The sequence below is a fragment of the Bos mutus genome, chromosome 3, assembly GCF_027580195.1.
Source record: "Bos mutus isolate GX-2022 chromosome 3, NWIPB_WYAK_1.1, whole genome shotgun sequence".
In the NCBI taxonomy this organism is placed as follows: domain Eukaryota; kingdom Metazoa; phylum Chordata; class Mammalia; order Artiodactyla; family Bovidae; genus Bos; species Bos mutus.
Genome location: NC_091619.1, coordinates 108,156,447 through 108,180,701, shown reverse-complemented (window position 1 = coordinate 108,180,701; position 24,255 = coordinate 108,156,447). Strand labels below are relative to the sequence as shown.

Sequence of the window (24,255 nt, the reverse complement as noted above, 5' to 3'; positions counted from 1 at the left end):
TGAATCCTGAAGTCAGTGAAGTTATCCATGCAGTTAATGACATAGCAGTGGTTGGAACAGAATAAAGATGGTGTAATCATTTAAGAATGTAGAAAAGGACCAAGGGATGAATATGCAATAGCAGCAATTATTTGAGAGTGTTCTGTATTTTATACAGATGAGAAGTAAAGATAGCATGAATTAGCTATTTTTTTGAAATGACATTTGATCTGGAGAAAGCTTACCTTTTCCTGTCTTTGTTTTATATTAGGGTGGTTGAGAATGTGAGACTGTGTGGAAGAGATTTCTTTCACTCGGATGTCTCTAAGCAGGGTTTCTCAGCACTGTTGACAGTTTGACCCAGATAGGTCTTTGTAGTGAGGGGCAATACATCCTAGGCATTATAGGATATTTCGTAGCATCCTTGACCTCTACCTACTAGTTGCCAGTAGCACCATGTCCTCAGACATTGCCAAATGTCCCATGGGGGACAAAATCCTCTGGTATTGAGAACCACTGTTTTAGAGTAGGAAAAGGCAAGAGTTATAAGTGATTTATGTGAGTCAGACTGATGCCTCAATTAAACAGGAATTCCATGGTGCCCAGTGGAAGGTAGCTGTATAGGGTAGTGATGATAAAGCTGTAGAGTTGGATGAGTATGAGTGTGGTAGCTACAAAGAAGGTGGTAGAAGTTAGATTGAAAGAACAGTAATAGAAGCAGGCAAAATAGAGATACGTGAATTAGAGATAAAGAAATGTCCTGACACCTAGGGGAGATCCGTATGGCAGTGTATATTTCAGAAGACTACAGTTATGTCTGTACAGAGCAGATCTCCATCCTTTACGTGCCCCAATGTGGACATGAGAAATCCATAAGGAATCGCAGTGCTGTCAGGGTACCAAAGACATCAGTTTCTCCCTGTACATGACCCAGTGACACTCCTTGAGATGAAAGACAGTTATAGGAAAGACTACATACATTAGGGGAAGGGGGCATCAGGAAGGGTTATTTGTATTACTGTTTTGAAAACAATCAGATATTCCAGTAACTGGAGAACAGCAATAGGATGGAACTGTCAGGACCCAGAAATACCTACATTTTTATCAACTATTCAAAGTGAATAATGTGTTATAAAATACCAAATAGGAAGTTTCGCCATGATTTTGGGGAAGAACTTCCGTAAGAGCTCACTACTTGATTGACTGGACTCGAGAACCAAGCAGGAATGTAAGTCCAAGGCATAAGGTCTAGAAGCATTCTTTATGCTGACCCCAAAATAAGGAAGTTCCAACGCGTGAGTGGGTAAAGCTAGGTTTTCTCTGAGAAGTCTGTTTTCAGCTACACCAATCCTGTGGGACCAGACCTTCATCATTCTTCTAGAAATTCCTCAGGGGACCTCACGTTAAACTATGGGTACTGGATTCTTTATTTCCCTTTCCCTTCCTTACCCTTCTCTCCCTTTCTTTCCTACTTCCTCTCCCCACTCCTGTTTCCTCTCCCCTTCTCTTGCTTCCTTCTTCATTGTTCTGTCCTTTTAGATATTTCTCCTCAGTGATCATTGGAAATCTATTCATTTTTCAGTACTACCTAATGCTTTATCACTCTTCATTTCCAAAAATAGGTTGGAAGGAGGAGTTCCAGTGAATTATTCTGAAACAGTACTATTAACCTAATGCTCATAAAATACTGATAGATTTAACAGCTGTGGTCAGTCTTTACTTTTGACCATCAGTTACTTGTAATAACTTTTCTCTTGACTTAATAAGATCATAGCTTTAGCTTCTGGCACCTTATAAAAACCTCCCTTGGCTTTTCTCTTTGCTTAACTTGTAGCTTTGTTTCAACTTGCTTCCTTTTTCTCCACTTTACACAACTCATTTTGGTCTTAGTTTTTTTACTTTCCCATATAACTCACTAAGATATGGAAATATGTTTATATATGTTTATCCACTTGTTCCCAATTGCTCTTGATTATTCTTCAGTTAAAATTTTCTGGGTTTTCCAGTTATCGTACTCCTTCCTCTGTTACTGGCATAGCATCGTTTGTCCTCCTGGTTACATTTCTTCATTCAAATCCTATTGCATGTTACTATATTTTCTATATAATATTTACAGTTACAGGTACTTTTATATGTACTACATTGTTTCATCCTCCAGAATAAAAAGGCCAGAGTAGATGATATTAAGTCCATTTATAGATAAGAGAACTGAGGTTTGTAGAGGTTAATAAGTTATTCAAGGCCATATGGCCAGGAAGGAGCCAATCAGAGGCCTTCATCAAGGCCTTATTATTAGTCTACCAAACTTTGTTCTATAAATAAAAGTTGTTTCTCATTTTTTCTTTTCCCCTTTTCTATAGATTCTAAAACCTGGGAATTCAGTAAATATTACTTTTAAATAATGATTTTTTTTTCTTTTTGCTCATAATAAAAGGAGAGCTAATCTATAATCTCATTGAAATAAATGGATTAGAATGGGAAAGCAAATCAGTTAATTGTGACAATAGTGAGTCATATAGTTGTGGAAAGTAGGATCCAATAATTAAATGTTGGAGCTTGTTTTTTAGCTATGTCAAGTTAACTTGGTTATAGAATCTGGGTTTTTCATTTCTGAAACACTGTCTTGTAATACTGATATATACTTTATGGTAAACAAAGGGAAAGTAAAGATACTGGTAAAGGATTTTTTTGGTTTTGACATCTGTTTTTCTGCTTCTGAGAGCTTTTGGATCATAAGATTTTCACTTCTCAAGTTATTAGTCATTGATTTTTTATTAAATATTTGTGAAATTAGTTATTGTTGGGAGGATGCTAACACAAACATGGTTCTGCCTTGAAAGCATTGTGGGGTGTACAAGCAGAGTACTTAAGATATATGTGTATTTTACTATGTTACATAAGTAATACGTACTTGAGGCTTAAGGAATATAGCAGAAGTTTTAAATAACTGTCATAGACTGAGAAAGAGAGCTGATTGGAGACCATTAAAGTATACCCATGAATATTAATTTTTTTTTGAATTTTCTGAAATTAGAAAAGATTTTTACTTGTAATATGCCTTAATATACTATATAATGTAGGAATGTTAGAATAAGTCAGTATTAGAAAATCTCTTAATGTATAACTTCATCAACAGGTCAAATAAGACTAGATACATAGATAGATGCCAAAAAAATTTCAATGTAATTCACTATACATTTCTTACAATAGATACTCTCTTGATCAGGTAAGGAAATACCTACTTCTGATCAATAACAGTCATTGAATTTAAAAGTAAAATGATGGAAACCTTCTGTTAATAATTAGTAAATGAACACATATTACAGATGTCAGTATTAATTATTATTTAACTCTTGTTGGATTTTCGACCCAACACATGTTAAAGAAATTAGAAGAAATAATGGAAAAGGGGAGACAAAATTATCATCATTTGCTGATAAGGATCTTTATTAGAAAGTTAATAAATTTCATGAAAGTTTAGTTGAGTGGCTAGTTGAATTTTAATTATGTAAAACAGAGCAGTATTTCTATAAATCAGTTTCCCACCTAGATAATACAGTGAAAAGATACACTATTTCCTATAGCAAAGCAACTAAAAAGTGCTGTATCATATAAAACAACTTGAATGAATGGATAGACTTTCTTAAAAAAAGTAAGATATTAGTTATTCCTAAAGTAAAATATAGTTCTGATACAATTCTGATGAAATATCAATGGTTTCTTATGTTTTGAAGAAGAATAAATAGGCATGCACACACACATTATATGTATATTCTAGTAATTAGAGATATGGCAAACTATTAAATGATTAAGCATCTCACAGTTATTTTCATTAGAATAGTGTGAAATCGTAAGAGTAGTAGCCTGATAATGATGCAGAATAGATTGCCATAAAAGAGGTATTTTTAGAGGAATTTGATATATTAATTGTGAGTGAAAGGAATTCACCAGCTATTCAGAGAAAGAGAAAGAAAAATGCTCATTATATATCAAAATAAATAAATTCTGGATGGATTAAAATAGGAGTTGACAAACTGTCTTACTAGCAGCAGGCTAAATCCTGCCTGTCCTCTTTGTTTCTGTTTTGTTTTTGTTTTTCTGTATACAATTTTTGTAAATAAAGTTTTATTGGTTATTGCCACAGTTGTTCATTTATATATTATCTATGGATGCTTTTGGTCTACCAGGGCAGAGTTGAGTAGTTGTGATAGCATGGCTTGAAAAGTCAGAAATACTTCGTATCTGGCCTTTTGCAGATAAAGTTTGCTGACCTCTGGATTAAAGGACTCTATAAACAATGAGAGCATTTTCTTAGCATTTTATCATGGAAGTAGAACTTTGTAAGAAATAGAAGTGAAGTGAAGTCGCTCAGTGGTGTCCAACTCTTTGCGACCCCATGGACTGTAGCCTACTGGGCTCCTTTGTCCATGGGATTTTCCAGGCAAGAATACTGGAGTGGGTTGCCATTTCCTTCTCCAGGGGAACTTCCTGACCCAGGGATCGAACCCGGGTCTCCCGCATTGTAGGCAGACGCTTTACTGTCTGAGCCACAAGGGAAGCCCTTTGTAAGAAATAGAAGGAATCGCTAAAACTAAAACCACTGATTTTTTTGGCAAAACATGGGAACTTCAGTATGTAAAATTTTAACTGAACTTATTGAGGAAATACTGATAACAGATGCTATAGGAGGTTAATATTACCTTATAGTGCTTTTTTGTGAATGGATATTGAAAAAATTGGAAATTATAGCAAGAGTGGGAAAAGACTAAGTGGCTTTTTTCACAAATTGCTAGAATAAATGTAGTTAAATTTTTAAAAAGCAATCTGTCATTGTGCACCAAGAACCTTTACTATATACTTATCTACCTCGTAATTCCACTTTTAAGGTTCTTTCCTTAGGCGATAATCCTAAATACGAATGTATGAGCATTCACAAAGATGTACATCATGGCATTAATGATTAAAGCAAATGTGTGGAAACAAATGGACCAGCACTGGGTTGTGGTTTTGTAATTTCATTGCCATACAGGGCTATCACCAAATTGGAGACTAAGGCCAAGGGAAGAATTAGTAATGGTATCCTGTCTTTACTTATTTAAAGTTTTGAAATATTATCATGGAGTTTTGCATTTAAAAAAAATATGACTGAGAATTGGTGCCTAAATTTATACCTGAGGCAAGGGCCTTACCTCACCCCAGTCTCATCCTTGTGTAATCTGTTATGTCTATTAAATAATATATATCAGTATTTCTCGAATTTGAGTAATGTACAGACACCTGTTGCCACAAAAAAGGGAGTATGTTGGAGTTGCCTGAGAATTCCAAGAACATGACGTCTTTTGGGGTTTTGCAAGTTTCAGTGTGGTAAACAGTGAATTAAAAAATAAAAAGTTAATCTATTACTTAGAGGTTTCACAATGCAATAATATAATTGTAAAAGTTAAAAACAGTATTATAAACTTGTAGTGTAACTCAGTTATATGTGATTATTCATGACTGAAAATAAGCTTAATTCAAATTATAAAAAATTACTCAAAAACTCAAAATTTTTTTTAGAATTTTCATACTGCTTAGAGTACCTTTACATAGATCTCATGGATTCTTGGAATCCTCCTTTAGAAACACTGATACTTAGCCACTAGAAGTTATTTTGGAGTAAAGTGTGGTAATATGCAAATATTCAGTTGATTCAAGTGACCAAAAAAATCACTTTATAAAAATGATATATTCAATATAACTACAGCTGTGTTAAGAAACACATATCGGAGGGGAAAAGACTGGAAAGAAATATACCAAAAGAATAACAGTGGTTGGTTGTTTGGGGGTAATGGAAATATTCTAAGAATTTTTTTCTGATTTCTATTTGTCTAAATTTTGTATAGTAAGTGTGTATTACTTTTATAAATATAAATACTTAAAATACTGTAGTAAACTAAGAATTAAACAATAGCTTGTGAATATCTGGTAGTGCTGTAGGCTAATTAGATAGCTACTTTGATTTTTTACCTCTTAAACTCTCAGCATGTATCAACCTGTTATACCCTCATTGTAATTATAGTTTGCTTGCTATTATTTCTTACTAATGTAGTAAACATTTTCCACCCCTGTATAGACTTAGTAAAATGTCTTGAATGTTTCAATTTCTTTAGACACATTGTATTCATTTTTTATTTACATATTTATTTATTTTTCTTTTTTAAAAAGGAGTATAGTCATGGCCAACAGCAAAAAACTCAAGAGGGGGAACTGAAAATTAGCGCTGTGTTTTCAGTCAGTGGCAGTCCTCTTGGTAAGAAACAGAACTGAATGAATGAATCATGTTTGTTTATTCTGACCAGTGTGAGTGAGAGGAAGTACCTACTTATATTAGTAAACTAGGCAGTTCTCTCTGCCTGTTTAGAATGGCTTTAATTGTGCTTTGGCATAATTAGTGTTGGATTTCAAAACTAGTTCTAGAAGAGAAAGAAAGGATGCCTACTTAAAATTCATGGTAAAAAGTAAAACTTTTTTTCAATTTTTTTTTAAAGCTCCACAGTTGACTACTGGCTTTCAGCCTTCACTGGCGTCATCTGGCATGAATAAAATGCTTCCTTCAGTTCCAGCCACAGCTGTTCGAGTTTCCTGTTCTGGTTGTAAAAAAATCCTCCAGAAGGGGCAAACTGCTTATCAGAGGAAAGGGTCTACGCAGCTGTTCTGCTCTACATTGTGCCTCACTGGATATACAGTTCCACCTGCCCGCCCACCGCCTCCTCCCACTAAGAAAACTTGCTCAAGTTGCTCAAAGTATAGCAGAATTCTAAATTATCTTCTGTTTCCTTTCTTTCAAGATGCTTTGTTCTTATTTGTGCATTGTTTAATTTCTACCTTTCTGTGTTTTTTGAGAAATATCACACATTGTTTACTACAAACTTGTTGCTGCTGCTTTCCGTCTTTTAGGATGATAGGTGCTCAGCTTTCTTTTAACTTTAATTAATGTGCATTTTATATAATAAGAGATACTTTTGAAACATATTTTAGCATCTCTGTTAGTTGAGATGCTTTATAAAACAAAAACTGCATAACTTAGAGTAATATGTGACTGAAGTATTTTATAACTGTAGGCAATAGACACTTAAGTCCAACAAATATTTAATGCTTGTGTGTATTTCTTGTTTACATAGTTGGAATTCATTTAATACTTTTCATATTAACTTTAATTAGATTCAAGTATATTTATTTTTATCTTCTCAGTATTTCTGAAGTATCTCAGAGGTTATAGTTCAGTGTTTAACAACAAAAAATTATGACAGGATCATTTGAGGAATATGAACTAATTTTGCAGGGTGGTCATTAGATACTGTTTAAATAAGTCAGAAAAAGATGAATAATGCTTTTGTTCTGAAACAATTTGGCTTCTGTTATTAAGCTACTCAAACTATGATTTATTTGTATCAATACTTAGATCAATACAAGGATGTTGCCCTTTTCTGACTAGAAAGGGAAAAAGATGCTCCCTCTTCTAGTTCAGTTGGAAAAGGCATACAGAAAGAAACTTCTAAAAGAAATTTGAGTATGGTTAGATGTTCCAGAAGTTATATTTGCATTCCTTTAAGTTTCAAGTTAAATTTAGTAAAAGTAGACTTTATTTATACTGTTTGAATTATGAAATATGCTTTAAAAAATGATTACTTACAGACCACATATCTAATTATTGTATTTTAGTAAATTTATCATCTTTCTAAGGCTAATCAACCTGAGAATTAGACTTTTTATAAGGCTTTTTTCAGTTTCCTATTTTGCCATGAAATAATTTCATGTAATAACTTCCTTTTATGTTTCTTTATTTAATTCTTGAGCAGTCAGCACTTTCTAAAATTTCAGCGATTTCTCCTTTCATAATAATAGTCATAGATATTTATTGCAATGATTTATCAATGAATTTCAAAATGACCATAGGAAATTCATAGAAGTTAAAATGTGTGCCCTCTTTTTGTGTTTTTGAATTCTTATCCATACATGTTGCTCTTCTCATCTAAATTCACTGTATTTCTTTGAGCTCTGGTATTGACTTCCCATTATCTGGAGATGGTTATTTTTACCTGCATGTCATTCCTTAGTTTTGATCTTACGTAGTTTAATTATTTTTAAGATTACATTTTCTTCTTTTGTAATGTTTGGTCTTACCCATAAATTTCAACCTGTCATTCTTTGACTTTAAACTGTTCTACCTCTTCCTTCACTTACTCTGTTACCTTTTGTTAAATCCTTTGCTCTTTCCTTTACCCCTTTCTGGTCTTTTTTCAGGTACTCCTTGCCTGCTTATCACCTCAGTTTTTCTTTTTCATTTTCTGTCTTCATTTCCCCCTTTCTCTTATTACAGAGTACCTTTTTCACTCGTTTCTCAATCCTCAATCATTTTTATTAGTTTCGTTTTCCTTTGTATTCTGTTTCATTTCATTTTCTGAACTACTCTTTCATCTCCATTTCATCACTTTTCCTTTCTCTTTTTTTCTCTCGTTTACACAGTCATTACAACAGTCTGGAATAGTCTGGTTTTTCTGATTATAAAATTATTGATATGAATTGTGCCTTAAATATAAGGAAATTAGAGTCAAAGAAGTTAAATGATTTACTCAGTGTCACGTTTTAACAGCTTGTTTTGGCACATTCATTTTCCCCCCTTATAGTCCATTTAGTCAAGTAGGTTTAATTTGTAATTCAGTCCCTGTAAGAAGGATTTTTACTTTAATTTGAATAGGTGGAGATAGAAAAGATTTCTTTTCCGATAAGCTTACTGCTATTTTTATGTTGTTGTTCAGTCGCTAAGTCATGTCCGACTCTGCGACCTCATAAACTGCAACCTGCCAGGCTTCCCTGTCTTTCACTATCTCCCAGAGTTAGCTCAGATTCATGTCCGTTGAGTTGAAGATGCTGTCTAACCATTTCATTTTCTGCTGCCCACTTCTCCTTTTGCCTTCAGTCTTTCCCAGCATCAGGGTCTTTTCCAGTGAGTCAGCACTTCGCATTAGGTAGCCGCATTCCATGGATGGAGGAGCCTGGTAGGCTGCAGTCCATGGGGCCGCTAAGAGTTGGACATGACTGAGCGACTTCACTTTCCATTTTCATGCATTGGAGAAGGAAATGGCAACCCACTCCAGTGTTCTTGCCTGGAGAATCCCAGGGACGGGGGAGCCTGGTGGGCTGCCATCTCTAGGGTTGCACAGAGTTGGACGTGACTGAAGTGACTTAGCAGCAGCAGACTGGTAGAAATAATAGCAGCAGCACTTGAAAGAAGCTACATCACTGTTTGGAGTAACAATTTTATTTTTTAGTCTTTTATTAACCAAATCTCTTAGCATCTTGAATTTAACCTAAAGTCTGAATATATTTTGGCTAATCATTTAATCTTTAGATTTCATTAGTAATAAGGATGTAACAATTTATTTTAAAAAACTCAATTTCACATCCTACACTTTCTGATTTTTTTGACATTTATTTCGTGTTTTAAGTATATAGAGAAACAAACATTACTAGAGTAAGTTGAGATTTTAATCCAAAAAATAGGCAGATATGAAAAACATTTTTCACATTCTCCCACATATCCTGTGTTCATTTTTGCCTCTGTCTTTGCTTTTGTCATCAAATTCAACATTTAAAAGAGATAATTTGGATAAGGATACTTGTCTTAATTAATACCCATAGATCAGTTTTCTAGATATAATAGTACTCAGAGAAGTAACTGTTTCAGGATTGTCTGTACCATTTCTGAATTTTTGCTATCTGAAATGATGTTGCTCATTCTCATTCTGACATAAGATGTAATCTGTATCAATAAAATGTAATGCAGCTGGATGTTAAACATACTAAGAGCTGGGAGAAGTAGCTGTTTTTATGCTTCTGTTGCCTCAATCCATGCTGTTCCCCAACTCTTATCTCCTTAGCCTTCTAGAAAACACCTATTTAAGGTTCAGATAAAATATCATAATTTTCATGTCACATCTTGTCTAATATTTCAGTAGTACATTTTATGTATATAAATATATTTGTCAAAATTATTATACTATTTTAAGAATACTTGTTACAGTATTTAATATATCATTTATGTGCTTGTCTCAGTATACAAGCTCCTTGAGTGCTTGTACCATTACTTCGCCTAGGGTTGGGCTAGTCCCTGACTCAATATAACTGCTCATTAAATACCCTTATAAATGAAATATAGTAAATTAAAACCTAATTAAAAATAGCTATAAAAGGTGAGAAAATGCAGATAATAGAGCAGTGTTAAGCTTCTGAGTATTGAAGATGAGGTGTGGTGTTACGAATTACAGTATTGTGATGAATCCCACTGTGTTCACTGTTTTCCTGTATTGAAGCAGGGGTATTTGTAATCTTTTCTAAAAAATACTGTATTAGTGTAATCTGTTGAAAATGTAAGAATGAATATAACAGTTTATTTATTATTATGTGAGTGTATACTCATGGGACAGAGGCATTGTTTAAAGAATTACTGGTTTTTAAAATGGTTTGCACTTAAACTATCTCATAAACTTCTATGCAGTAAGACTGATTTGGGAGTGGGATAAAGGGTGGAAAGGTAGGGAGTCTTAATTATCACAGTTTTAACCTTCATTGTCTTTTACTAATGCTTACAGATCGAATCACTTAGATATGAAAATGTTCAATTCAATATAATCTTGATAGAATATGCACTGTGTAGTTTTAAATGTATTCTTTTAAAAGATAGTGACTTCAAATTTTTCAAATGTAATGTTATTTGAAGAGTATTTTGAACATACAGGAGACCTGAGTAAAGAAAATGAGAATCTCCTATAATTCTTCCTCCTAGAGATAGTAAATGATAAGTATTTATCTTAAAACATAGTATACTGATCCTCACAACAGTTCTATGAACTGTATTCATTTCATTTTATACAACAGAGTTTGAGGATCAAAGAGATTTATCAGTTTATTCAAGAAAACCCAGGTTTCAGGTTTAAATTTCCATGCCCTTTCCCTACACTTTTAATTGCCCTTGTTTCATTTGATATTTCTAGTTGACAAAAAGGAAAAAAATGAATTATGTTGTGGCTTATTTTATCTTTGTTGTCATTTTTAGAGACATTTTAAATCCAAAGGATGTGATCAGTGCCCAGTTTGAAAATACCACCACTAGTAAAGATTTTTGTAGTCAGTCGTGTTTGTCAACATATGAACTGAAAAGAAAACCTGTTGTTACCATAAATACAAATAGCATTTCAACTAAATGCAGCATGTGTCAGAAGAATGCTGTTGTAAGTTATCTTTTTTACTGTACTGGGGGAAAGAGTCTGGTATTTGTGCTTAAACGACAGCTTTTGATGATCTTTGCTTGTTGTTTCTAAGTTGTTACTTTATAATTTCTAGATTCGACATGAAGTTAATTACCAGAATGTGGTACATAAACTTTGCAGTGATGCCTGCTTCTCTAAATTTCGCTCTGCTAACAATCTCACCATGAACTGTTGTGAAAACTGTGGGGGTTACTGCTACAGTGGCTCTGGACAATGCCACATGCTTCAGATAGAGGGACAGTCTAAGAAGTTTTGTAGTTCAACATGTGTCACAGCATATAAGCAGGTATGTGACCATACTTCAGAAGGATCTATTTTGGTAGAAATTATTTATGAAAATGTCACAAAAATATTAAGTTCTTATTATTAGCTTAATTAATATTTTTGCATCTAAATAGTATTTGTGAAATGCTTGTATGTTAAACACTCTTGTTACGGAGCTTTATAAGTACTAGTTGTACCCCAGTGTCCATGGGGGATTGCTTCCAGGAACCCTGAGGAAACCAGAATCAGAAGGCCTGCTGCTGCTGCTGCTGCTAAGTCGCTTCAGTCGTGTCCGACTCTGTGCGACCCCAGAGACGGCAGCCCACCAGGCTCCCCCGTCCCTGGGATTCTCCAGGCAAGAATATTGGAGTGGGTTGCCATTTCCTTCTCCAATGCGTGAAAGTGAAGTCGCTCAGCCGTGTCCGACTCTTAGCGACCCCATGGACTGCAGCCCACCAGTTGTATATTATCTACATACATTCTCCTGCATACTTTAAATCATCTCCAGATTACTTATAAAATCTAATACATTGTAAATGCCATGTAAATAGTTGCTGGCATGCAGCAAATTCTTTTGCTTTTTTGAAACTTTCTGGAATTTTTTTCATTAAATGTTTTTGAACAGAAAATGCAGAAAAGCACGAAGAAGAAAATATAATGCATCTCCCAGAAATCCCCAGTCTCATCATTTTGGTTTATGCATTCTAATTTTTGCATCTGCTAATCCCAAACTCCCAATCCATCCCTCTCCCACCCTCCTGCCTTGGCAACCATCAATTTATTTTCTATGTCCGTCCCTCATTCTGTTTCTGTTTCATAGATAGGTTCATTTGTGTCCGATTTTAAATTCCACATATAAATGATATCATATGGTATTTGTCTTTTTCTTTCTGGCTTACTTCACCTAGTATGATAACCTCTGGTTGCATCCATGTTGCTACAAATGGCATTATTTTGTTCTGTTTTATGGCTGAGTAGTACTCCATTGTGCACATGCACCACGTCTTCTTTATCCTTCATCTCTCAGTGGACATGTAGGTTGTTTCCATGTCTTGACTATTGTGAATAGTGCTGCTGTGAACAGTAGGGATGCATGTATCTTTTTGAATTACAATTTTGTTTGGATGTATGGACAGGGGTGGGATTGTGGTATCATATGGTAATTCTGTTTCTACTTTTCTGAGGAACCTCCGTACAGTTTTCCACAGTGCTGCACCAATTTACATTCCCACCAGCTGTGTGGAAGTGTTCCCTTTTTTTTTTTTACACCCTCACCAGCATTTGTTATTTATAGACTTTTTAATGATGGCAGTTCTGACTGGTGTGAGGTATAGTTTTGATTTGTATTCCTCTGATAATTAGCAGTGTTGGCAGTTTTATTTATACTGCTTATATTTTGTTGATCAGTTTTGATTTAAAAATCCACTTTAAAATTGATACGAAAGATAGTAAGAAGTTTTTAAATTTTCAGTTTTATAATACTTTCCTGTTTCACTGCATCTACTGATCATTCTTTTTCATAGAATAGTAAATTTTTATATAGTTTATGAAAACTGGTGAATTTAATAATGTTGATTGAGAAGTTTCTTTTAAATTGTTCTTAAAACTTTGCAGTGATCTTGAAATTTTAAACATTCTAGTATTTCCGTTTATTTCTTGGTAATGTGCAAGCATTTTTAAAGGACTTAGTTCCTAGTTAATCCTTCCTTAGAAACACTTCGTTTTCATTTTCACATGGGAAAAAAATCCAGCATCTTCATTTGCTTTATCTTTGTCCAAAAGACTGTTTTCCTGATACTGTATCAAGTTCTAAAAGTTACTTCTATTCGGTCTATTGGAAGATGGTAGTATGGTCCACCAGAGGAGAAATACTTTGAAATGCCTTAAGTTTAAGTTTATTACTTTTAATTTAGCTAATACCTATTAAACTTTTCACTTATTAGTGTGTACTTTAGAGAAAGGATGTGGATTTAGAAGTAAATGGATTTTGATTTGATTTCCAGACTTTCTATTCAAATAGAATTTTATATTGGGGAAAGCGGTTAAACTCCCTGACTGCATTTTCTTTTCTATAAATGAATGTGTACTACCAGTGTCACTGGGATGTTTCTAGGATTATGTGAAGTAAGAATGAGAAAGCACCTAGTATACAGCCTGAAATGCTGAAGATGGTCATTTCTGCTACTTTTCTTTTCTTCTATATAATTGTTAAATTTATTTAACAAGCATTAGATGTGGTTCCTGTTTTGAGGTGCTATATGTTCCTTGGGGAGATACACATATAACTGTGTAGAGATGCTATGTAATTATTAAGGGATTCAGAAGGGCACCGCAGAAGCAAGGTCAGTTCTGCTTGGTAGTTTCAGAGATAACTCTTGACCTAATTCTTACAAATGAAGTTTGTATTTGTAGCCTTGATGGAGGAAGAAAGGACAAATGGGGTTGGAGATGCTGAAGACATTCCAGAATGCAAGAATGTGCTCACTTGAACATGTATTTATTTTAATAGCAAGTCTTACATAGGAATCTTGAAATCTTTTAATTGGTGCTAGATATACTGTATAAGTTATCCTGAATGTATGACATGTTAATAGTATTTAGCATTATTTACTACTGATTCACAGAGTGGGAACTTAAGATAACAGATTCTTTCATTGTCTGTATTGGACACTTGAGATATCCAAAGTTTCTTCTCACTTTATTGCTTAGAGTGTGCTTTGCTGTTATTATTAATTTATTTTTTGGCTGTGCCATGTGGCATGTGGGATCTTAGTTCCCTGACCAGGGATCAAACCCATGGCCCCTGCAGTGGAAGTGTGGAGTCTTAACCATTGAACTGCCAGGGAATTCCCTGTGCTTTGTTATTGTTAGAGGTAGTATATTTGAAAATGAATTTTTCTGGTAAGTTTATTGATTTCCTTGGATTCACATTTCATTGCTATATGCAGCACCTTTTGTGGGAAAGTTCTTCCAATGTTTTGAAGAGAGTAAGAGCATGAATTCTCTGTTGTGTAATTTTTAAAATAGTGGGGGGGATTTGTTTGGTTGGAGTTTTGTATGGTATATTCTTATAGCTAATTTACTTTATACATAATACTGAATAGTTTGTACTTAACCCCTTATGCTTATCTTGAAGTGAAAGAAAGTGTTAGTCACTCAGTGTGTCTGACTCTTTGTGACCCCACAGACCTGTAACCCACCAGGCTCCTGTGTCCACGGGATTCTCCTGGCAAGAATACTGGAGTGGGTTGCCATTTCCTTCTCCCAGGGATCTCCCCAACTCAGGAATCAAACCCAGGTCTCCCACATTCCAGGCAGATTCTTTACAATCTGAGAGGGAAGTCTAAAATAATGTTTTTAAAACAGTAGTTGCAATGAATTAATAGATCCCAAAATTAGTTGCTAAAGAGCATTGTTTTTTAATGAAGATGAGTAGAAAGGAAAAATATCAAGCTTATCACTATATATATTATTTTATGAAACTTTTCAGTTTTATGTACATGCTTATTTAATACACAACCACAAAACATCAGAAATCTAAAATATATTTCTTACTGAGGATTGTAATCATAAAAGTTTGGAAGCCACTAATTTAAAATATTTCAACAGTGTTAAGTATAAACATTTAAAAGAATTATGCTTTCACTTGTAATTTGGTGAAAATGAATGTTATTTTATTCTCTTAATAGAAATCAGCCAAAATTACACCGTGTGCGCTTTGCAAATCATTGAGATCCTCAGCAGAAATGATTGAAAATACCAATAGCTTGGGAAAGACAGAGCTTTTCTGTTCTGTTAATTGCTTATCTGCTTACAGAGTTAAAATGGTTACTTCTGCAGGTAATATTGGTTTCATAAACTTTATAAATATAATATTTGAAAAAATTATGATTATTGCTTTGTTTTTGTAGTACAGATTTTTGTCCATATTTAATTGATTTTAATGCAAATTAAAATATATCAGATCTGTGTTGTAAAATATCACCTATTATCTTGATTGCGTGTTTTATGTTTATTTTACTTGCTTGCCTATTTGTACATCTTCCTTACCAAAAGAATTTAGGGCTTTTTAAATGTACTTTATTCACACCTAATTTATTTCAAGATTTGTTATTTTTTAGTTTTAGGGTGTAGACCGTGACAACTTTAAATCATCATTTAGCATTGTTAGTTTTTGTCTACATGTGAGGTAACTAAGTTTAATTTTAGTTCCTGCAACATGACTTGGCCCTTGAATTTTCATGTATTGTACTTTCTCATACATTTGTATGTATTACTCATTAGCTTTTATTTTGATTTGCTAAGGTGTACAAGTTCAGTGTAACAGTTGTAAAACCTCAGCAATCCCTCAGTATCACCTAGCCATGTCAGATGGAAGTATACGCAACTTCTGCAGCTACAGTTGTGTGGTAGCTTTCCAGGTATGGCTTCAGGACTCTTCCTTTTCTCCAGCCAGTTAGTAGCCTACAATAGTGAAGTAAACTTATTAGGTGTTTGCTAACTGCCTGGATTGCCGACATTTCTGTCTCAGTTTTAGTAAATAAACTAGGGTTCTTTGGTCCATCCTCTATTTGGATGCATGTTATTTAATTGCTTCCTGTGAAATTAAATGATACTATTATTACCTAGATTATCTATTGGGAGGATATTATCTTTAAAGATTATCATTAGTTAAATTATTTTATTTTTTGGATGTAAATAACACTCCCCCCATTCAATTATAAGCTACTGAAAGGCAGGGATTTTTGCCTGTTCACAAATGTATGTTAAGTGCCTAGAACCGTGCTTGATATAGGTAGGTACTCAGTGCCCTCTTATTTGAAAAAGTGAGTAGATTGATCTTTTTATTTGTTTCTTTTTTCAGAATTTGTTCAACAAACCAGCAGGAATGAATTCTTCAGTAGTGCCCTTGTCTCAGGGCCAAGTAATTGTAAGCATCCCTACAGGTTCAACAGTGTCAGCAGGAGGGGGTAACACCTCTGCTGTTTCTCCCACTTCCATCAGCAGCTCTGCTGCAGCTGGTCTCCAGCGTCTTGCTGCCCAATCCCAACATGTGGGGTTTGCACGAAGTGTTGTAAAACTCAAGTGTCAGCACTGTAACCGTCTTTTTGCCACAAAACCAGAACTTCTCGACTATAAGGTAAAGTATAGGAGCGTGATAGAGAGTTTGGGTATAAAATGATCAATTTGTAAACTTACTTCTGGCTTTTCACCTTTCAAAATTACACTGTTTCTTTGAAAGAGAGATAAAGATTTCCCCAAGATAAAAGCCAAATGTTTAATTAGTACTTAATCTTATTTCTTTGCAGGGTAAAATGTTTCAGTTCTGTGGCAAAAATTGTTCTGATGAATATAAGAAAATAAATAATGTAATGGCAATGTGTGAATATTGTAAAATTGAGAAAATTATAAAGGAGACTGTACGATTCTCAGGGGCTGACAAGTCATTCTGTAGTGAAGGTAAAGATAGAAGATTATCTTCCCTACCGAGCATGTTGGTTATTTGAAAAGTAGTTGATAATTTAAGCTGTCACTGTGTAAGTTTTATCTATTTCATCCTTTGTATATAACACCAAAACCTTTTGTTTTGTTTATACTTGTTCACTCTTTTCTGGTATAATCCTTCATATTATAAAGATGTTAAAATGAAGGAAAAGATCTTCACAGTATATAGCAAAAATGATGGTGATGGGAGAAATGTTTAATGTTATTAGATTGATGAGCATCTTTTAGTTCTTATATTTATTTCTAAAAGGAACTGCTTAAATTTTCGTAGCATCCTAAGATTATACTTTTTTTTTTAAACATCCATTATATTTCTGAATATGCAAATCAGCATGTCTTCCTTATTTAGATGACTGTAAGTTTAGAATGTTTTGTTTTACTCTAAAACCATGCAGAAGTAACCTAGTCTAGTGGCTTTCAAACCTCTTGACCACATGCAGAAAACATACATTTTACATTGTGACCCAGTGTATGATCACATACCCAAAGAAAACAAGTTTTATAAAACAAAACTGACTTTTATTATATATGATGGACTGTAATATTTGCTCTGCTGTCTTATTTTGTTTAAAAAAAGAAAATGGTAGTATCAATCCTCTAAATTGATTTCTTGATCTACTAATTGGTGAGAACCCAACTGTGCAAACTTTATCATAGGGCATTTAAATTAAAGATGTAAATACTTACTATTCTCTCTAATGTTAATTTTACCTTCTCTGATTTTTTTAGGTTGCAAATTGCTTTATAAACATGACTTGGCAAAACGCTGGGGAAATCACTGTAAAATGTGCAGTTATTGTTTACAGACATCTCCCAAATTGGTACAGAATAATTTAGGGGGGAAAGTAGAAGAGTTTTGTTGTGAAGAATGCATGTCCAAATATACAGTTTTGCTCTGTCAGGTAAATATGATTCACATTCCTGGTTTTTCAAGTTAGGGCACATTTTTCCCTTCTTTTTTTCTTTCAAATAGTATAAAGGGCAATTAATGATTTTCAGTGTTAAGTATTAATGTAGGATTTAAAAAGACTTTAATGTTACTGAAATTACATTGCTTTTGTTTTTTAATTTCCTTGTAGAAGACATATGTCTTAAAACATTAAAATATTTAAAATTATAATTATTCACTTTAAAATAGTCTTCTGACGTGTTTAAGGAGGATCAATCTATTTCCATTTCACTTTTTAAAAATTGCTATTTTTGGCATCTCTATAATGTGACTTTTTTTAATATTGTATAAGATTGTTGACATAATTTCCAATTTCAGAATCATTAACCTTCATTTTTTCTTAAAAAAAGCTGAATTATAGTATTATAGTAAAGTACTAGGTGTGCAATACAGTGATTAACAATTTGGAAAGGTTATACTTCACTTATAATTATAAAATATTGCCTATATTCCCTGTGGTGTACAATATCTTTATAGCTTATTTTCTGCATAGTAGTTTGTACCTCCTAGTCCCCTACTGTATATTGCCCCTCCCTCCAGGATAGTTAACCTTCCTTTTAGTGATCTAAATTCTAAGCAGATTTCCTCACTCGTTACCTGGGACCTTTTATTTAATCAGTCCATAGATAATTTATTTCTTACTTCTTTACTGTCTTCTGTTTCTTTTTTCAGATGGCAAAATGTGATGGTTGTAAGCGACAGGGTAAGCTCAGTGAGTCCTTGAAATGGCGGGGAGAAATGAAACATTTCTGTAACCTGCTTTGTATTTTGATGTTCTGTAATCAGCAAAGTATGTGTGACCCACCTTCACAAAACAATGCAGGTAAAATTAAACTTGAGTCTTAGGTCAATGCCAGGGACTAACTACTCTTCCACAGATTGAGAACTTTAAATAGTTGTAAATAATTTCATGAATTGTAGATTTCATTCTGTTCAAATCACATTAACATGTAGATCCCTTTTGTTTAACACCTTAGGTTAATGCCCTAAATTCTTTCAGTTTTCTCTGAGCATATTTAGTCAAATAAACTCTGTAAGAACTTTATGGGAAAGAATGGCAGGTAACGTTTTATAGTTGAAGATACACATCTTGACTTCTTTAGAAAAGCACTTAAGATTATAACAAAGAACATGGAATCTAAACCACATAGCCTTTTGTATATACCACATGCATAGTTATGCAAGCGAAAGTACATGGAATACTTTTAAGGTTTAGTAATTTAAAAATAGAAAAAAATACAGTTAATCTTGAAGTGACTCTTTAATCTATTTTACTCTAACATAAAAGCATTGTTTAACCATCTTAAGATGTTGGTTTCTATGTATGTTCATATAAATTACATGAGGTTTTCTTATTTTTGTTTATTTTAATCAGCAAGTATTTCCATGGTGCCAGCTGCTTCAGCAGGGCCGCCATCTCTAAGAAAAGATTCAACTCCAGTTATAGCTAATGTGGTATCATTAGCAAGTGCTCCTGCTGCTCAGCCCACAGTGAATTCTAACAGTGTCTTACAAGGTATGGCTTGATTTGACAGCAGTTATTTAGCCTTTTTGAGGTTGACGACAGTGGTCCTCTACCTTTTTTCTGTCTGTAATCATTGTCATGTGTTTGTCACATTCATATTAGGAACCGTGGTTCCCTATGTGCTGCTTTGGCATTAAACAGTGTTTTTGTAGTTTCCAAATCTATTTTTCTTGTATAATACTTTAGATGCTACTCTTCCCCTGAATAAAATAAAAGATAATACATATTTTTATTATAAAACTTTGTGTTTGTTTTCTGAAAATCAGCTGTTAATGCTAGTGTTTAAATAATAAGATCCTAAATTTTATATTTTTATTTATATCAGGTGCAGTTCCAACAGTAACAGCAAAAATCATTGGGGATGTAAGTTTTATTATTTTTATTGTTATTGCTACTGTCTTTTCCATCTTATGCAGAATGAATATGTCTAAGCTGATTTGCCCTTATTCATTTTTTTTTTATTTATTATATAAAATAAATTTCATGAGTTCATTTAATCTTGTTCAGGAACAGGATTTCCTGGTTATTTAATTAGGTCTTTTATGCACTTCAGTTTTTTTGAATGCTTTATATAGTTACTGAAAATTTTTGTTTTAATTGTATAGAATTAAATCTTATAGCATTTAGGCATACAAGGATTTGGGGCATTTTGTAATGTAGTCAGATTGTAGATGAAGTATTTGTAGAAAGTAGCTTGTTTCCCATTCAGTGAAGATTATGCTATAAATAAGCATTCTTTTTTTTTTTAAAGCTAAATATTTTTGTCTCTTAAGGACAAAATCAATAATGAGAAAAACTTAGGACTAGAACAGTGGCATTTCTAAAGTCTTTCCTAGTTTCTGGGACAATTATCATATCATCTTTTCTCAAGTTACTTATAGGATCATGAGTGATATTATTATTTCTAGTTACCTTGAAACTGGTTCTTCTAAGATTTAACCCAGTCAAGAAAAAACAGTTCTGATTTTAAGCTCAACCATCATTGTTACTGATCAACAATATTTCATTAATACAAATGGTATTTTTCTTGGTTAATAGAACTGGTAATTAGATACATTCAGAGTTAATATGTAGTTATCAAGGTATTCCTTTATTGCTGTTGATATTTTAGGAATTTTGTATTTCTTACATATTTAATTGAATATTTATATTCTGTGTCTTACATGTGATTCCATTATAGCATTTCTTTTGAAATTATAATACTTTGAAATGTAACATTATGTAGTGAAGTGTTAGTCGCTCAGTCGTGTCTGACTCTGTGTGACCCCGTGGACTGGGGCTTACCAGGCTCTTCTGTCCATAGGATTCTCCAGGCAAAAATACTGGAGTGGGTGGCCATTTCCTTCTCCAATGATATTATACAATATTTCTCATAATTAGTAAGCTTTTCGTTTCTGATGTATTTTTTTACTAGGCAAGTACACAAACAGATGTCCTAAAACTGCCACCTTCCCAGCCTCCAAGACTTCTGAAGAATAAAGCTTTATTGTGCAAACCCATCACACAGACCAAGGCCACCTCTTGCAAACCACATACACAAAACAAAGAATGCCAGACAGGTATGTTCCTTGTGTTTTCTTTGTTTAATTTTTCCTAAAGGAAAGGAATGTGGTATGTGCTTACATTAATTGTGTCTTTTATTTCATAGGTGATGTATTTCATTGCTTATATACATTGCACAATTGAGTCCTTACAGTATCCCCGTGGGTTAGGTGTTTTCAGTACCTTAGTTATGGCAGAGGAAAGGTAGTTGATAATACCATACCATGAATGCTTCATTTCATTTCTTTATTCATGACAGTTATTTATTATGGGAAATATATCCAAATTCCATAGCTTTTGGAATTATATATACAGGGTCTTAGTTAAGAGGAACTATTATTTTCCAGAGCACCCTTCAGTTCAGTTGAGTTCAGTCGCTCAGTCGTGTCTGACCCTTTGCGACCGCGTGAATCGCAGCACGCCAGGCCTCCCTGTCCATCACCAGCTCCTGGAGTTCACTCAGACTCACACGTCCATCGAGTCAGTGATGCCATCCATCCATCTCATCCTCTGTCGTCCCCTTCTTCTCCTGCCCCCAATCCCTCCCAGCATCAGAGTCTTTTCCAATGAGTCAACTCTTCGCATGAGGTGGCCAAAGTACTGGAGTTTCAGCTTTAGCATCATTCCTTCCAAAGAAATCCCAGGGCTGATCTCCTTCAGAATGGATTGATTGGATCTCCTTGCAGTCCAAGGGACTCTCAAGAGTCTTCTCCAACACCACAGTTCAAAAGCATCAATTCTTCGGCACTCAGCTTTCTTCACAGTCCAACTCTCACATCCATACATGACCACTGGAAAAACCATAGCCTTGACTAGACGGACCTTTGTTGGCAAAGTAATGTCTCTGCTTTTCAATATGCTATCTAGGTTGGTCATAACTTTTTCAATGAGTAAGCGTCTTTTAATTTCATGGCTGCAGTCACCATCTGCAGTAATTTGGGAGCCCAAAAAGATAAAACTCTGACACTGTTTCCCATGAAGTGATGGGACCAGATGCCCTGATCTTCATTTTCTGAATGTTGAGCTTTAAACCAACTTTTTCACTCTCCACTTTCATTTTCATCAAGAGGCTTTTTAGTTCCTCTTTACTTTCTGCCATAAGGGTGGTGTCATCTGCATATCTGAGGTTATTGATATTTCTCCCAGCAATCTTGATTCCAGCTTGTGCTTCTTCCAGCCCAGCGTTTCTCATGATACACTCTGCATAGAAGTTAAATAAGCAGGGTGACAGTATACAGCCTTGATGTACTCCTTTTCCTACTTGGAACCAGTCTGTTGTTCCATGTCCAGATCTAACTGTTGCTTCCTGACCTGTATATAGGTTTCTCAAAAGACAGGTCAGGTGGTCTGGTATTCCCATCTCGTTCAGAATTTTCCACAGTTTATTGTGATCCACACAGTCAAAGGCTTTGGCATAGTCAATAAAGCAGAAATAGATGTTTTTCTGGAACTCTCTTGCCTTTTCGATGATCCAGAGGATGTTGGCAATTTGATCTCTGGTTCCTCTGCCTTTTCTAAAACCAGCTTGAACATCAGGAAGTTCATGATTTGCATATAGCTGAAGCGTGGCTTGGAGAATGTTGAGCATTACTTTACTAGCGTGTGAGATGAGTGCAATTGTGCGGTAGTTTGAGCATTCTTTGGCATTGCCTTTCTTAGGGATTGGAATGAAAACTGACCTTTTCCAGTCCTGTGGCCACTGCTGAGTTTTCCACATTTGCTGGCAAATTGAGTGCAGCACTTTCACAGCATCATCTTTCAGGATTTGAAATAGCTCAACTGGAATTCCATCAACTCCACTAGCTTTGTTTGTAGTGATGCTTTCTAAGGCCCACTTGACTTCACATTCCAGGATGTCTGGCTCTAGGTGAGTGATCACACCATCGTGATTATCTGGGTTGTGAAGGTCTTTTTTATACAGTTCTTCTGTGTCTTCTTGCCACCTCTTAATATCTTCTGCTTCTGTTAGGTCTATACCATTTCTGTCCTTTATCGAGCCCATCTTTGCATGAAATGTTCCCTTGGTATCTAATTTTCTTGAAGAGATGTCTAGTCTTCCCCATTCTGTTGTTTTCCTCTATTTCTTTGCATTGATCGCTGAGGAAGGCTTTCTTATCTCTTCTTGCTATTCTTTGGAACTCTACATTCAAATGCTTATATCTTTCCTTTTCTTCTTTGCTTTTCGCTTCTCTTCTCACAGCTATTTGTAAGGCCTCCTCATTTTTGCATTTCTTTTCCATGGGGTTCATCTTGATCCCTATCTCCTGTACAATGTCACGAACCTCTGTCCGTAGTTCATCAGGCACTCTATCAGATCTAGTCCCTTAAATCTATTTCTCACTTCCACTGTATAATCATATGGGATTTGATTTAGGTCATATCTGAATGGTCTAGTGGGTTTCCCTACTTCTTTGGTTTAAGTCTGAATTTGGCAAGAAGGAGTTCATGATCTGAGCCACAGTCAGCTCCTGGTCTTGTTTTTGTTGACTGTATAGAGCTTCTCCATCTTTGGCTGCAAAGAATGTAATCAATCTAATTTCGGTGTTGACCATCTGGTGATGTCCATGTGTAGAGTCTTCTCTTGTGTTGTTGGAAGAGGGTGTTTGCTATGACCAGTGCATTTTCTTGGCAAAACTCTATTAGTCTTTGCCCTGCTTCATTCCATATTCCAAGGCCAAATTTGCCTGTTATTCCAGGTATTTCTTGACTTCCTACTTTTGCATTCCAGTCCCCTATAATGAAAAGGACATCTTTTTTTCATCTTGATGACAAAGAGTACCCTTAGGTTTGGACTTTTCCACACTCTGTTTCAAATAAAGTCAGTTCTTTTGGGAAGAGCTTTAGGGCTTTCTTTTCTTATAAACTGCCTCTTCCTTCTTTGACCTACTGCTTTTCTGGATTGTGGGCACAGTGTGAGCTTCTGACCTTCTTAGCTGGCCTCTGCTAGCATGGAATCTCTGCCCTACAGGTGAACTGGGATGAAGGTTGTTCAGACCCTGGCTTTGATAGCCTTGCTGTTCCTGTAGTTGTTGATGTTCAGTTCCTCAGTCATGTCTGACCCTTTGCAGCCCCATGGACTGCAGCACACCAGGCTTCCCTGTCCTTCACCATCTCCTGGAGTTTGCTCAAACTCATGTCCATTGAGTCAGTGATGACATCCAACCATCTTGTCCTGGGTTGTC

The 24,255-nt window shown here is 34.7% G+C and overlaps 1 protein-coding gene across 9 annotated transcripts in view; it reads left to right on the top strand.

The window, feature by feature from the left end:
- ZMYM4 (zinc finger MYM-type containing 4) overlaps window positions 1-24,255 on the top strand; it is a 163,910-nt gene that overhangs the window by 89,311 nt on the left and 50,344 nt on the right. For all 9 annotated transcript variants that reach the window (XM_005892637.3, XM_070368447.1, XM_070368445.1 and 6 more), the window contains 13 exons: window positions 6,184-6,268; window positions 6,507-6,762; window positions 11,075-11,249; window positions 11,362-11,574; window positions 15,242-15,392; window positions 15,858-15,973; window positions 16,417-16,692; window positions 16,862-17,012; window positions 17,787-17,959; window positions 18,679-18,829; window positions 19,382-19,522; window positions 19,857-19,894; window positions 20,946-21,090. In XM_005892637.3, coding sequence (XP_005892699.2) covers window positions 6,184-6,268; window positions 6,507-6,762; window positions 11,075-11,249; window positions 11,362-11,574; window positions 15,242-15,392; window positions 15,858-15,973; window positions 16,417-16,692; window positions 16,862-17,012; window positions 17,787-17,959; window positions 18,679-18,829; window positions 19,382-19,522; window positions 19,857-19,894; window positions 20,946-21,090 — 2,071 coding nt within the window. The remainder of the gene's footprint in view (window positions 1-6,183; window positions 6,269-6,506; window positions 6,763-11,074; window positions 11,250-11,361; window positions 11,575-15,241; window positions 15,393-15,857; window positions 15,974-16,416; window positions 16,693-16,861; window positions 17,013-17,786; window positions 17,960-18,678; window positions 18,830-19,381; window positions 19,523-19,856; window positions 19,895-20,945; window positions 21,091-24,255) is intronic.